General features: G+C 42.7%; 1 protein-coding gene across 5 annotated transcripts in view; it reads right to left on the reverse strand.

The window, feature by feature from the left end:
- The window catches only part of SGSM1 (small G protein signaling modulator 1), a 144,695-nt gene that overhangs the window by 61,184 nt on the left and 68,020 nt on the right, over positions 1–15,491 (reverse strand). For 3 of the 5 annotated variants that reach the window (XM_078768343.1, XM_078768341.1, XM_078768345.1), the window contains 8 exons: positions 15,417–15,484; positions 10,956–11,119; positions 10,624–10,774; positions 7,596–7,731; positions 7,140–7,204; positions 6,339–6,475; positions 2,768–2,896; positions 1,935–2,117 (listed from right to left, as the gene is read on the reverse strand). In XM_078768343.1, coding sequence (XP_078624469.1) covers positions 1,935–2,117; positions 2,768–2,896; positions 6,339–6,475; positions 7,140–7,204; positions 7,596–7,731; positions 10,624–10,774; positions 10,956–11,119; positions 15,417–15,484 — 1,033 coding nt within the window. The remainder of the gene's footprint in view (positions 1–1,934; positions 2,118–2,767; positions 2,897–6,338; positions 6,476–7,139; positions 7,205–7,595; positions 7,732–10,623; positions 10,775–10,955; positions 11,120–15,416; positions 15,485–15,491) is intronic. The other 2 variants (XM_078768344.1, XM_078768342.1) reach the window with 1 other exon arrangement.

The following is a 15,491-nucleotide window of genomic DNA, read 5'->3' on the forward strand; positions in this document are numbered from 1 at the left end:
GGCGATGGATTTCAAGGGCCCATTGCCGGTGTCGAGCAGCTCTCGCTATCTGCTCACTATCGTCGATGAGTACTCGCGATTCCCATTTGCTTATATGTGTGCGGACATGACTGCTGCCACGGTGATGCGATGCTTACAGAACGTGTTCTCAATGTTCGGGTACCCGGCCTATGTCCATACCGACCGGGGTGCGGTCTTCTTGTCTCAGGAGGTGCGTGGCTATCTGCTCCAAAATAACATTGCTTCTAGTTACACCACGCCGTACAGACCCCAGGCTAATGGGCAGATCGAACGCTTCAACGGGATTATCTGGAGGGCCGTCATGCTCAACCTCCGGACCCTCGGCCGGGGCCTCGATAAATGGGCTTGGTCGCTACCTGCGGCGTTGAACTCGATCAGGGCTCTCCTGTGTACGGCAACCAACCAAACTCCCCACGAGCGACTTTTCCACCACCCCAGGAGCACGGGGTGTATACGGTCTTTGCCCAGTTGGCTCGCTGGGCCCGGGCCGGCCTACCTTAAACGGGCGGTTCGCGCGAGCAAGTACGACCCCCTAGTGGACAAAGTGCAGATTCCCCAGGCTAATCCTGAGCATGCTCGTGTGATGACGGCTGATGGCCGTGAGACTACTGTCTCCGTCCGTCATCTTGCCCCTTGCGGGGTCGCCGACCTGAGTAGGGAATCGGACGGACCGATCTATGATCTATGAGACGGACGGACGGATCGAACCCATCTATGAGACTATGGCCTCTCCCGACGCTCCCATCGCCGAAAGTCTACCGACTCTCCCCTCGCCGGGTCTACCTGGGCCCGACGACTTGGAGTTACCCCCTTCGTCACCCGATCCTGATGGCGCCTCCGACGCCGGGGACACAGGGATACGTGATGCCGTACCCGGGGAATTTCGGACGCGTGCTGGCAGAGAAATTCGCCGCCCGGCCGGATACGGTTGGGTCGACTGATGTTCCGCACCCTGTTCGTGCTGACGCTCGCTCGCTTCTAGCCGCACCGCCGTATAATTCTGACGGGGGGGAGAATGTAGTGAAATCGTATTCGTACTGAACCCGGGGTGATGCTCGCTGCTCGTTGACACCGCTAGGGGCGTGACTATAAGACCCGCTGCTGCGGACGGTGCTCCGAGACTTCTCCTGTGACACGTTACATCTGGTAGACTCGCTAACGGTACGCCAGCATAGAATATTCAGCTTGCTTGCATTGAATGTTATGAATGGTCCCATGTGATGCCACATCGTATACTTATTGCATTTCCTGCATTACAGGATGATGTCATGATCTAAATGGAATTAAACCACAAGTTGGACTAAAGTTGTGTGGACCTGATTGGTTTTCCACAACACTATGAACCAGACTCTTCTCATCCACGGATATTTCTCGTTTTCCTGTATTTCCGTGAGTCTGATTTGCATTCAGAAGCAGACCAATCATGGTTAACCAATCCTGAAATTGCCATTCTTTCATCTAAGTGCTGACGATTTGGATCACAGATTTTACGCTAGCAACGGCAGGTTAAAAGTGCCCGGTGAGCCGAATCTAGTCGGTGTAGACACACACACACACACACACACACACACACACACACACACACACACACACACACACACACACACACACACACACACACACACACCTACAGCCTCATTTAGCATTCCATTCATACATCATTTTGAAAGTCACGTATTGTATTCATGTGACAGACTGTTAAAGTTTTGTTTAAAAACAGGGATGTTCCTTTTAATCTTGCAAGACACGTTATATATGAAAGTTCTCAAAATAAGCTTGCAACATATACCAACGAAGTGAATGAATGAATTAAAAAAACAAGGTACACAAGGTTCGTTTTGTAAAAATTAAGCAAATGACAGCATTCATAGAAATATTCCTGTAACTTTACTTATCGGGCCAAGCAGTTGCACCTCATTGCTGATGCTTGAATTTCGGTGGACAAGACATTTAACGTGACTATCAATGCTGCTGCCAGAGGACAACTTTGCGAGGGCTGCTGCGTGAGACTCCTTTTCACGCTGCCGCACAATTGACTCACACGCGAGCCATTCAGCCATCGTGTGCTCATACATGGCTTTTGTCACCTCGTCCATCTGCGAACACCCATCGCACGTTCAAAGCATGGCGAGAGACTCAGGTCCATGTCAACTAACCAACATCTTCAGACGAAAGCAAGTGTTGAGCTACCTATATTGTGCAAACAACAAAAATAAAGCAAAAAAAAGACCACAAAACCACATCAATGAAAGAAGAAGAGGACCAAAGTTGCAAAGTGAACCATTCAGTAAAGATAACCCCAAAATAATAATAAAGAACCACCTTTAGAGGCCATTTTTCCCTGCAGCGCAGGGGTTGGCCTTTTTTGGGCACCGTGGTCCCCTTTTTGAAGCAATGTTTTACGGCCGGATGCCCTTCCTGCCGCCAACCCTGTTAGTCGCCTGTTGCGACACACAAGGAATTACTAGTGACCTGGTACTCAATTTGCCGAGCTCGGAAGGATGACAGGCTGAGTCAACCCCCCTGGTGCTAATTCAGCGATCGACCGGGATCTGAACCTAGGATCCTGGGATCCCAAGCCAGCACCCTAACCGCTAAGCCAAAACCAGGCTCCATAATTATATAATTTACATATCTATATATAAATATTTATATGTACATATCATATATATAAATATCTATTTACACTTTACAGCAATAATAATGCTGTAAAACAAAACGGACAAAGATAAACCCGTTTCCTTGCCTCCCTCCTGTCCTGCGGTGTCATTCCAAACTTGTAATGACCGAGAAGAAACGGCCAGACTTCGCGACGGATGCTGTGCTGGACTCCCCCAAAATAGACCAGCCTCAGCACCTCACTCTCTGCAGCGCACTGTGGTAAATGCACAAGAAACAACAGAGCTTGAACGAGTGCCTCAATAAATTCAGAAAACCTGATTTGTACAATCAAATGAAAAATTGCTCAACTCGCCCAGTCTTACATATGGTTTACCAGCCCAGATCCTAACAAGGAAATTAGATGCAGGAGGAGGACATTCAGCAAATCATGTCCATGCAACAGCAACACCAGATTTAATAAATCCGTCAAAAGGACTTGATTCCATTGAGGGATGGGGAGAGGAGTGGAGATGAGAAAAGTGTGGCAGGCTCAGGGATATCACAAGTATTGGCCGAGGCAGTTTTAACGTGAAGATGAAGAATATACAATGCCAACCACACACTATCCCTTGATGAGACTCTCTCACAGACAACACACCCAGCACAGATGTACATACACAATCACCCACCCATACTCAGGTTACCTACAAGTCCTGCCAATATCTCTGTACCCCTCTATCTCCAATGCTTCTAAGTGCCCACCCAATTCCATCTTAAACATATCTCCCTTTTATGCTGCCACTATCTTTCCAGGGAGACTATTCCATGAATGAACTACTCTCTGCGTGCTCGACTACCATCTAAACTCTCCATCTTATTCACTCTCAGGCTACATACCCTGGTCCCATTACTGTCTATTTTACTGAAGAACTCTTCTGCACTTATTTGGCCCATACCCTTCATCATCTTAACCATCTCCATCATATCCCCACGTGACCGCCTCCTTTCTAATGTATAAAGTCCCCTCTTCTTCAGCCGCTCCTCATAGCTGTGTCTAACTAGGCCCAGGATCTAGTAGCCCTATGTTGAACCCTCTCCAATATTGTTCTATCCCTGGCAAGTGAAAATCCCCCATAATCAATACTCTTCCCTACTTTCTGAATGTCTTTCTGAATTATAAATGTACCCTTCCTTCCTCTTCTTCCCTCATTCAACATGGATTCCTAATCATGATTTCATCAACCTCAAACTTGTGGTGACATGACAAACGTCTGGTTAAGTTCATGGTACCTCATCAACAGGATAATTTGTTTGGGAAGGTGGTGTAGCAGTAAGAACACTACACCTGATTGAAGGCAGGAGTGTAAAGAATTAGGATTCCAAGTCAGGTGTCACAAGAATTACTATGTTACTATTAAACTGGCCAAAAGAGCCCAGCTGGCTCATTAATGACCTTCAGAAAGGAGAAAATCCTCCTTGCTCATTTGGTGGACTTTATTGTCCACACTTTGCAGCTCGCTCTTACATTCCTTCCAGGACAACATTCAATGGGAAATACAATGCTGCCTGTAAAGTCGTGTCTCATCGACAAGCTCCTAGCCAAAATCAAGATCAAGTCAGGCCAAAAGCAGAATTTGAACCTGAGCCATTCTAATACAATGCAATAATTAAATATTGGAATTCTGGAATTGAAATACAATTTGCATTTAGTTCATCATATTTAAGCAAATCCAATTCACAGTGATGGTGAAGTTGAATAGACAAGAAAGTGCTGCCTGCAAAGTGAAAAGGGTGTCTTAATGGGTTTTTGGGTCGATAGGGTCTCAAGGTAGAGAGAGGTCTAAGGGGTCTAAAGGATGTAAATGTCTACCAGCATCTAAAATGACTAAAGGTTCTTAAAGGATCTTCAAAGGTCTAAGGGTCTCAGCCGTCTAAAGGGTCGAGAGGTTTAAAAGGTACTTTCTACTAGTACGTAATGTATAGGTGTAGTCACGGTGCAACTGACGTTCAAACAGTATGTAATTAAGAGATGGAAAGTCACGTTGCCAACTGAGGCTTCACTCTCAGCTTCACTCACAGCCAGCTTCACTCACAGACAGCTTTACTCACAGCCAGCTTCACTCACGGCTTCACTCACAGCCAGCTTCACTCACAGACAGCTTTACTCACAGCCAGCTTCACTCACGGCTTCACTCACAGCCAGCTTCACTCACAGCCAGCTTCACTCACAGACAGCTTTACTCACAGACAGCTTCACTCACGGCTTCACTCACAGACAGCTTCACTCACGGCTTCACTCACAGACAGCTTCACTCACGGCTTCACTCACAGACAGCCTCACTCATGGCTTCACTCACAGACAGCTTCACTTACAGACAGCTTCACTCACAGACAGCTTCACTCACGGCTTCACTCACAGACAGCTTCACTCACAGATAGCTTCACTCACAGACAGCTTCACTCACGGCTTCACTCACAGATAGCTTCACTCACGGCTTCACTCACAGACAGCTTCACTCACAGATAGCTTCACTCACAGATAGCTTCACTCACGGCTTCACTCACAGATAGTTTCACTCACAGGCAGCTTTAATCATGGCTTCACTCATGGCTTCACTCACAGACAGCTTCACTCACGGCTTCACTCACAGACAGCTTCACTCACGGCTTCACTCACAGACAGCTTTAATCATGGCTTCACTCACGGCTTCTCTCACAGACAGCTTCACTCACGGCTTCACTCACAGACAGTTTTAATCATAGTTTCACTCACGGCTTCACTCACAGACAGCTTTAATCATGGCTTCACTCATGGCTTCACTCACAGACAGCTTCACTCACGGCTTCACTCACAGACAGCTTCACTCACGGCTTCACTCACAGATAGCTTTAATCATGGCTTCACTCACGGCTTCACTCACAGACTGCTTCACTCACGGCCTCACCCACAGACAGCTTCACTCACAGACAGCTTCACTCACGGCTTCACTCACAGACAGCTTTAATCATGGCTTCACTCACAGCTTCACTCACAGACTGCTTCACTCACGGCTTCACCCACAGACAGCTTCACTCACAGACAGCTTTAATCACGGCTTCACTCACGGCTTCACCCACAGACAGCTTCAGTCACAGACAGCTTTAATCACGGCTTCACTCACGGCTTCACACACAGACAGCTTTAATCCCGGCTTCACTCACAGACAGCTTCACTCACGGCTTCACTCACAGACAGCTTCACTCACGGCTTCACACACAGACAGCTTTAATCACGGCTTCACTCACAGACAGCTTCACTCACGGCTTCACTCACAGACAGCTTCACTCACGGCTTCACTCAAAGACAGCTTCACTTACAGACAGATTTAATCACGGCTTCACTCACAGCTGCACTCAAAGACAGGTTCACTCACAGACAGATTTAATCACGGCTTCACTCACAGACAGCTTTAATCACAGCTTCACTCACGGCTCACCATCTTGACTCAGGGATGGCTTCAAAAACACCCAGGCTGTTTTATTTAATAGCGATACACTTGATTTGCTTTTCTTTTAATGTGCTCACATTTCACCATGCAGTTCAACGGAAAAAATTGAAATGGATGCCAATAATATAATTAATGGCTTTAAAATTTTTTTTTATCGATTATGTGATTGTGCTTGAGGGCCAAGAGGAGAAAAAGATATCAGAATAGCATGAGATAAGGTAGATGTACCGTCGGGTCTTTCAGATATTGTTTCCAAATGTCAGCAGTAAGTGAGGAGCCAGGTTCCACCGGAGGAATGATGGCATGATGGATCAGGGCCGAAAGGTGTGTACGCACCGTTGAGAGGTGGCGACAGTATGCCAACCCTGCACGGGAGGAAAGGAGAATGATAACGAACACTTTCAGAACATTTAGCAAGAAAATGTATGGCACGGTCGTTTTCTCTCGACTAACAATACTATTTCCATATGCAAAACATAAAAGCCATTTCAATATATTGGAGAAATTATGCCAGTAGCAGTATGAGTTAGGGCTTTACTTGGAGATTGAACTACCCCAAAAAGGTTTTGTTGATTAAACATAAGTAAAAAAAACAACAATAAATAACACAACAAAAAACATTATTTGTAAATTTGACCAAATGTAAATGGAGAATGATAATGACTATTGGTGATGACTATTGGTTCTTAAACTTACTTCAGGTTATTGCCCAATAATAATGGTGTTTGAGGTCTAGGGAGCCACTGAGGGGTGACCGCAGGCCAATGGGTTAGGGATGGGGGAGAGTATAATGCCACAACACTTATAGTTGAGGGTCAAAGCTGTGCTTATAGGCAGGGTGGACGAGGGTTAAAGGGTTTTATGGTGGTTAAAGACAGGGGTGAGACAGTGTTTGTCAAGGGGTTGAAGGTGATGAAGAGGTACAGGATAAGGTGGTGGGGTTGGTAGACCAAGCGTGGCAATGAGGCAGCGTAAGGTACCGGCGGAGCAGACTCGACAACATGCCGTTGCTTTGTCTGGTACACTCACATCCATAAAAAGCACGAGACAGTATCTGCCTCTTCATGGTTTCACACAGGAGTTTGAGAGGTGCCCTTGAGAAATGTGAGCAACAGGACAAAATTTGAGGAAGCAACAGTAAATCATTACAACGCAGTGGTTGATGGCCTGTCGTAAATTATCAATATTATTGAACAACTGTAGATCTACAAAAAGATGAGGAGAACAAATGCAGATTAAAGTTGCAGTATGACCTTCATTAGCCACCACTTCCAAACAATATCCAGAAATAGACATTTTAATGACAAAATGCAAATAGAAGGACTAAAAACCCATGATTTGAGGAACAAAAACATGTTGAACAGGACGTTCTGATTAATGCTTCGGTGATATCCAACTCTGAAAAATCTACTCATGTATATGCATTGTTCCGCTCCTCTAATGGGGAGTACTCGAGCCCAAGTCTACCCGCATACAGTTACCAACCTGTCATGGGAACAATCACCAGGCAGCCGTTCACCTGCTGAGCCGACAGACCGGCAAGAGGGGCACGAAATCCTCCGGATGCCCGATTCTGCCATTTGGTTCGTCGTAGGCAGCAGCTCGAGCAAGTCAGGGGGCACTGGGGATAGGTGAAGGAGGTGAGCAGAACTTAACATTCACTTTGAAATGAACCACAAAACAAGGTTCAGAAAATGCCACTGGGGATTTGGGTATAGGAAGTGGAGAATAAATAAATCATTTCTACCTGTGGGCATAGATAGGTAGGAGGGCAGAGGAAAGATAAAAAAAGTGAAGGGGGTGGGGGTTTAAACATTTGAGATCAACCAATTCAGACAAAAAAAAATCAAAAATACAGTCATTTGACAAACGGTGGGGTGGTGGCAGTGTTTAGGACACTGCACTGGTATCACAGAGGATGTGGTTTCACATCCAGCTAAAGGCAGCAGTACAATGGATTTGGATTGTAAGCTTACGGAATCCATCATCGCTGCTGATGTCAAGCCTTTCCTTTTTTCAAACAGGCTGAACTCTGAAAATAATTTTGAATTCCATCCCGGAAATAAATCTGTACATACTGCTGTTGCTCTCTCACCAACCATTGCAGGCCTTAAATATCAAACAATGGGTTAGGAGTGTTATCAAACAATATCAAACAATCAAAGTAAATATCAAACAATGGGTCAAACAATGGGTTAGGAGTGTTATCAAACAATATCAAACAATTAAAGTAAATATCAAACAATGGGTCAAACAATGGGTTAGGAGTGTTATCAAACAATATCAAACAATTAAAGTAAATATCAAACAATGGGTCAAACAATGGGTTCGGAGTGTTATCAAACAATATCAAACAATCAAAGTAAATATCAAACAATGGGTCAAACAATGGGTTAGGAGTGTTATCAAACAATATCAAACAATCAAAGTAAATATCAAACAATGGGTCGAACAATGGGTTAGGAGTGTTATCAAACAATATCAAACAATCAAAGTAAATATCAAACAATGGGTCAAACAATGGGTTAGGAGTGTTATCAAACAATCAAAGTAAATATCAAACAATGGGTCAAACAATGGGTTAGGAGTGTTATCAAACAATATCAAACAATCAAAGTAAATATCAAACAATGGGTCAAACAATGGGTTAGGAGTGTTATCAAACAATATCAAACAATTAAAGTAAATATCAAACAATGGGTCAAACAATGGGTTCGGAGTGTTATCAAACAATATCAAACAATCAAAGTAAATATCAAACAATGGGTCAAACAATGGGTTAGGAGTGTTATCAAACAATATCAAACAATCAAAGTAAATATCAAACAATGGGTCAAACAATGGGTTAGGAGTGTTATCAAACAATATCAAACAATTAAAGTAAATATCAAACAATGGGTCAATCAATGGGTTAGGAGTGTTATCAAACAATATCAAACAATCAAAGTAAATATCAAACAATGGGTCAATCAATGGGTTAGGAGTGTTATCAAACAATATCAAACAATCAAAGTAAATATCAAACAATGGGTCAAACAATGGGTTAGGAGTGTTATCAAACAATATCAAACAATCAAAGTAAATATCAAACAATGGGTCAAACAATGGGTTTGGAGTGTTATCAAACAATATCAAACAATCAAAGTAAATATCAAACAATGGGTCAAACAATGGGTTAGGAGTGTTATCAAACAATATCAAACAATTAAAGTAAATATCAAACAATGGGTCAAACAATGGGTTCAGAGTGTTATCAAACAATATCAAACAATCAAAGTAAATATCAAACAATGGGTCAAACAATGGGTTAGGAGTGTTATCAAACAATATCAAACAATCAAAGTAAATATCAAACAATGGGTCAAACAATGGGTTAGGGATTGTGGTTCTGTTTGTCCAGGTCATTACCTTCAACATGCAAAGCTGCCTTCATACCTGGCTTTCAAACTTGATCCACTCATGCAAGAACGCTCCTATCAACAGAATCGTCTCCATTTCTCTTCTCTCCTCACTCAGTTGAAACTGGAGTGCCTCAAAGCAGCACCTTTGTCCAATTGTTGTTCCTCATCTACAGAAATGACCTCTCCAATACTTTGGAAAAAAACCCCTCTTCCTTTTTCCAGACGACTCCACATTGTTTCAAACAGCACCTCACCACAAAGACAGCAGCTGCATCGCTCTGTACGTACCAATCTGGAATTTATTAGATGTTTGCCTGACAAATAGAACACGTCTTTTCATTCTACCAAATCTCCGTCTTACACTGTCGCTCTTGAAGGTTGATCAAACTGAACCACCTATCTATTGCCATGGTCTTCCAATGGAAAAGTTTCAGTCTCTTGAATTTCTAGGCCTCACCATCAGCCATGGCCTCTCATGGGCTGACCATATTGTAAAGCTGTTCTTGATAAATCAGAACTACCATACTCACATCCTACAAGGCCTTTGTCTGTAGTTCTATGGGATATTTATCTCCTTTATGGGCTGGCACTTCAGCATTACACCTGTCTCTCCTGGAATCTTTGGAATGCAAGGCTCTCAACACATTGGCATTGCCTGTGATGACGCCAAGACACAAGGCTAGTTGCTCTCAGTTTGTAGGCTGGTCGGTGCCCTCGCTGTTTTTTAACTGCCTCTCCTCACATGTAGCTCCCTCTGAGACCTCCACCCTTCCCAAACTCCTCCAGGACCTACGCATTCTTCCATTAACCCCCTCTTGGTTAAACTCCCCAAATCCCGTTTTTACTGCACAGCACCACTTTTGTTATCTTTTTAGGATATGCTAACCCATTTGTGGAACTTCCTCCTACGGCATCCAAAATTACATCTTACTCTTCCCTCCAAAACCTCAAAAGGAAGGCATTACCATCCCCCTTCCGAGAAAAGATAATGGGTCGGACTCTACTTTGCAACAAGAAAGTTAAAATTACACCTCAAAACAAACGTATTTCAGCAAATAAACAAGGAATATGTCATGAAGGAATAAAGAAAAGAAAACCCAAGAGCACTTTACCAAAATCAGCCTGATATCCTGGATAAACAAGTCTGAAAACGTAATCCATAGCTTCTTCTTCTTCTTCTTCCTCTTCAACTTCCTCTTCTCCAGATTTCTCCGGTTGCCATTTGCTCCTGCAGCGCCGGCGCAGTTTAGGAAATACCTTTCCCTGAAAAATGGTGACATGCCGGCTATCAAGAGTACAAGAAAAGTAAATAAAGGCAGACAAATACGGTTAAGATGTGTATGCAACATCACACTTAACTATCCCTTGTTGAACATGTTGAATCGATCTCAAAATTAGTAGTTCAAAGGACTCTGGTTTCCTACAAATCCTATGTGGTGCTCGCCTTGCCACGTTGTGACCACAGTGGTGGGTCGAGTTGTCCACGAGGCAAAAGTCCATTCTCAAGGCACGAAAGGAAGGCAAGAAGGTGACCTCCAGGTGGGAAGTGAATCGGAGGCTGCTGAATCCCATCTTGGCTCACCAGCACCACAGTACCACCGTTATCTGCTGCACACATGAAAAGGAAGCTAACATGTATGTAAAAATTACATATATGTATTGCTAGAGAGCTATCTCAGATGGAAATTATCTGAAACGAGCAAAGAACCCATCCTGATGGACGAGATAATTCCCTCAGAGTTACAGACGGGTTAATTCCCCCAGGATTGGTAAATTTTAGTATGACTTGTAATACCCCCTCCCACTAGGAGAACTATTCCATACATATTTCCATAGAGAGAAGTGGTGTCCTCCTACCCTGAACCCCTGTGAGTATGATTTTTTTTTTAACCATCTGAACCCTCATCGTGCACACCTTGAGTTTTCAACTCATTCCTTCCAGCAAAAATGCATAGAAGTCAAATAAACAAACAAGAAGACATCATGCGGAGCACGATACTTGCAAAATACGCTCCCCCCCCCCCCTCCCCAAGAAAAAAAATTACATTGATACAGCAAATTGTCCATTTCATCAAGATTAAAATTGACAATCTTGATCAAAGCTCGGGTCAATAGGAAGAAAAGTGATGATTTTTCAGAAGAAAAATGATGATTTTGGAAGGTTAACCTGGAGTTGACCTTTGACCTTTTGACCTCAAAAATAGTTGGTTTTCCTATTTAGTCACTCAATGTGCAAATGCTGTTCAATTTTCAAGTCAATTGGATGAAAATTGATGGTTTTTCAGATGAAAAGTGATGATTTTGGAGGTTTGACCTTGAGTTGACCGTTTGACCTAAAAAAGTATCTTTCCCAATTTAGTGACTCGATATGCAAATGCTGTTCAATTTTCAAGTCAATCGGTCGAGAATTGATGGCTTTTTAGATGAAAATTGATGATTTTTAGAATTTGACCTTGAGTTGACCTTTGACCTTTTGACCTCAAAAATAGTATGTTTCTCAATTTAGTGACACGATATGCAAATGCTGTTCAATTTTCAAGTCAATTGGTTGAGAATTGATGGCTTTTTTGATGAAAATTAATTTTTTTAATGTGACCTTAAGTTGACCTTTGACCTTTTGACCTCAAAAATAGTATGTTTCCCAATTTAGTGACTTGATATACAAATGCTATTCAATTTTCAAGTCAATCGGATTTAAAATGGCGATTTTAGGAATTTGACCTCCAGATGACCTTTGACCTCAAAATCAATAGGCTTCTCAATTGGGACGACTTATACAAGGTGGTGAAGTTTCGTGACAATCGGTTTAGAATTGTGACCTGTAGGCCGGTGAAAAAACAGACAGACAGACAAACAGACAGACAGACAAACAGACAGAACCACAAACGGAACCGACCAATATACTTGAAAAATCTTCGATTTCGCAAGTAATAAACAGGCACGTCTTGAATTATAGAACAACGTCATATGTTCAAGTCATCATAGCAATGTGACGTTTCATTTATAGCTGGTTGCAGCCCAGGACAAATGATTTTGAGGGCAAGTTAACAGCATCCATCAACACAGGTTAATGACGGGATTATGATATACAGTCACATGAAAAAGTAAGTACACCCCATGTAAAGTTTTGACTTTTTCAACATATTTCAACATACAGCTATTTGATCTTCATTTCAACAATATTGATAGATAAAGGTGATATAATATAACAAATATCATGAAACATTTACATTTTGTAGTCCATTGTATAATTTAAATAAACATAAATGCAAATTTTGCATGTGGATAAAGTAAGTACACCCTTGGCTCTAATAGGTGGTATTGCCCCCTTTGGCAGAAACAACCTCAAGTAGGCGTTTCTTATAACTGTCTACCAGTCTCTGACATCGACTGGGAGAAATTTTTGCCCACTCCTCCATGCAGAATTCTTTCAGCTGTGCGATGTTTGAGGGGTTTCTTGCATGCACAGCTCGTTTCAAATCCCCCCACAACATCTCGATGGGATTTAGATCCGGGCTTTGACTTGGCCATTCCAGTACCCTCCATTTCTTTCTTTTCAGCCATTCCTTGGTGGATTTACTGGTATGTTTAGGGTCATTGTCATGTTGCAAGGTCCACCTTCGGTTGAGCTTCAACTTTCCGACAGATGGCCTCACATTATCCTCAAGCACCCTCTGGTACAATGAAGAATTCATAGTGGATTCTATGATGGTGAGCTGCCCAGGCCCTGATGCAGCAAAGCTGCCCCAAACCATAATATTTCCACCACCATGCTTTGCAGTTGGTATCAGGTTCTTGTGGTCAAATGCTGTCTTTGGTTTTCGCCAAACATGTCTTCTGGTACTGTGGCCAAATAGCTCTACCTTTGACTCATCTGTCCAGAGCACATTCTTCCAGAACTGCTGGTCTTTGCCTAGGTGTTCATTGGCAAACTTTAGTCTTGCCCTGATGTTCTTTCTGGACAGCAAAGGTTTCCTCCTGGCACACCTACCATGTAGATCAAATTTGTGCAGCCTCTTTCTGATGGTAGACTCGTGCACTTTGACATCAACAGTGGCAAGAGCTAGCTGTAGGTCCCGTGATGACATTCTGGAGTTCTTAGAGACTTCTTTCAGCATCTTGCAGTCTGCTCTCGGGCTGAACTTGCTGGGGCGGCCTGGCCTGAACAAGTTGGCAGTTGTTTGGAATCTTCTCCACTTGTAGATGATCTTCCGGACAGTCGAATGATTGATTTCAAATTGTTTGGAGATCTTTTCAAATCCCTTCCCAGACTCGTAGGCATCGATAACCTTCTTTCTGAAGGCCTCGGAGAGCTCTTTTGATCTAGGTATGGTGATGCCACACACTTCAACAACAAAGAGCAAACCAAACTAAGTGTCTGAGGTTTAAATAAGACAAGTTCCTCCAAGATCCTCTCTAACGATGTTCTAATCATTTGCACCTGAGCTGGTGCACCTGATTCTAATTTTAGGTATTTGAAGTAGTGATAAATGTAGGGGTGTACTTACTCTTTCCACATGCGAAATTTGCATTTATGTTTATTTAAATTATACAATGGACTACAAAATGTAAATGTTTCTTGATATTTGTTATATTATATCACCTTTATCTATCAATATTGTAGAAATGAAGATCAAATAGCTGTATGTTGAAATATGTTGAAAAAGTCAAAACTTTACATGGGGTGGGTGTACTTACTTTTTCACGTGACTGTACTTGATGTTAGATGATTTTCATGTAGTATGCACCTGACTATCAAAGAATAAATAATCATTTTGAGGCAAGTTGTATAAACTTGCCTTCCACAAACACTGAAGCATCTCTTTCACTCCTATAAAATAATTATGCATGATGAACAAGTCAAACAGCACAGCCAAGAAAGTGTGATTTGATTGCTTTGATCTCAGTCGCTCAAACATCATTTGATTAATACAGTTCTCCAATTTTGCAATGCATTTTGATACATTAATAAAACGTGATGCACTATTCCATCAAGCTTCATGAACATCTACATTTCACCACAAATACTTATTTGTCCGGTGCTCTGAATCTCTCCCTTGTCATTGTTAAGTTTTGGTTATTACCTCCGCCATCTGCGATTCGATGGAGGTTATGTATTCGCCCCTGTTTGTTTGTTTGTGTGCATCCCTGGTTGAATATCTCAAAAAGTTGCAGATTGGTTGGGATGAAATTTGGTGTGCAGGTTGGGTGTGTGACAAGGACGAATTGGTTACATTTTGGTGAAGATTCGGATCCGGATACAAGACCTTTTAAAGTGATTATTCACCATTTAAGAGATAGGGCCAAAATCGATATATAGCACGATATCGCTAAAAGGTTGTGGACGGATTTGGACAAAACTTGGTGGACTAGTTGGGTATGTGACAATGAATAATTGTTTCGTTTTTGGTGAAGATCCGAATCCGAATCAGGATCTGAGGTGATTCGTCCCCATTCAAACTATATATAGCACGATATCTCAAAAGGTTATGGACGGGTTTGAACAAAACTTGGTAGACAGCTTGGGTAGGTGACAAGAACAATCCGAATATATTTTGGTGAAGGCCCTGATGTAGATCTGGCCTATTAGCAGACTACAAAACGTAAACTGTTGAACCTGGTGGAGGTATACGCTCCTCCAAGTGCTATTCTAGTTGGTCATGAGTTCAAAATTGGGCTTATACATTTCCTTATTGTGCAAAGCACATCGTATACCTTTACTCATGAGGCCACATGGAATGGTCCATTGATTTTGAAGATATCAATAAACCAAAGTAATACCAATAAACAGGGAAGAAAACTTTCATATGAACAAACATGATTTGCAAGTACATAACCATCCCTGTGTGTTCCCAAGGATGAGCTTGAAGGAGACGAAAAATAAAGAACACCAAAGCACACGTACGTTGCTGGTGGCAGTGGATATAAACAATCTCGCCCATAGACACGGTGATGGCGTAGTCCCAGAAAACACTGCGAT

Source organism: Myxine glutinosa, chromosome 14 (genome assembly GCF_964187855.1).
Source record: "Myxine glutinosa chromosome 14, kmMyxGlut1.1, whole genome shotgun sequence".
NCBI classification, from domain to species: Eukaryota; Metazoa; Chordata; class Myxini; order Myxiniformes; family Myxinidae; genus Myxine; species Myxine glutinosa.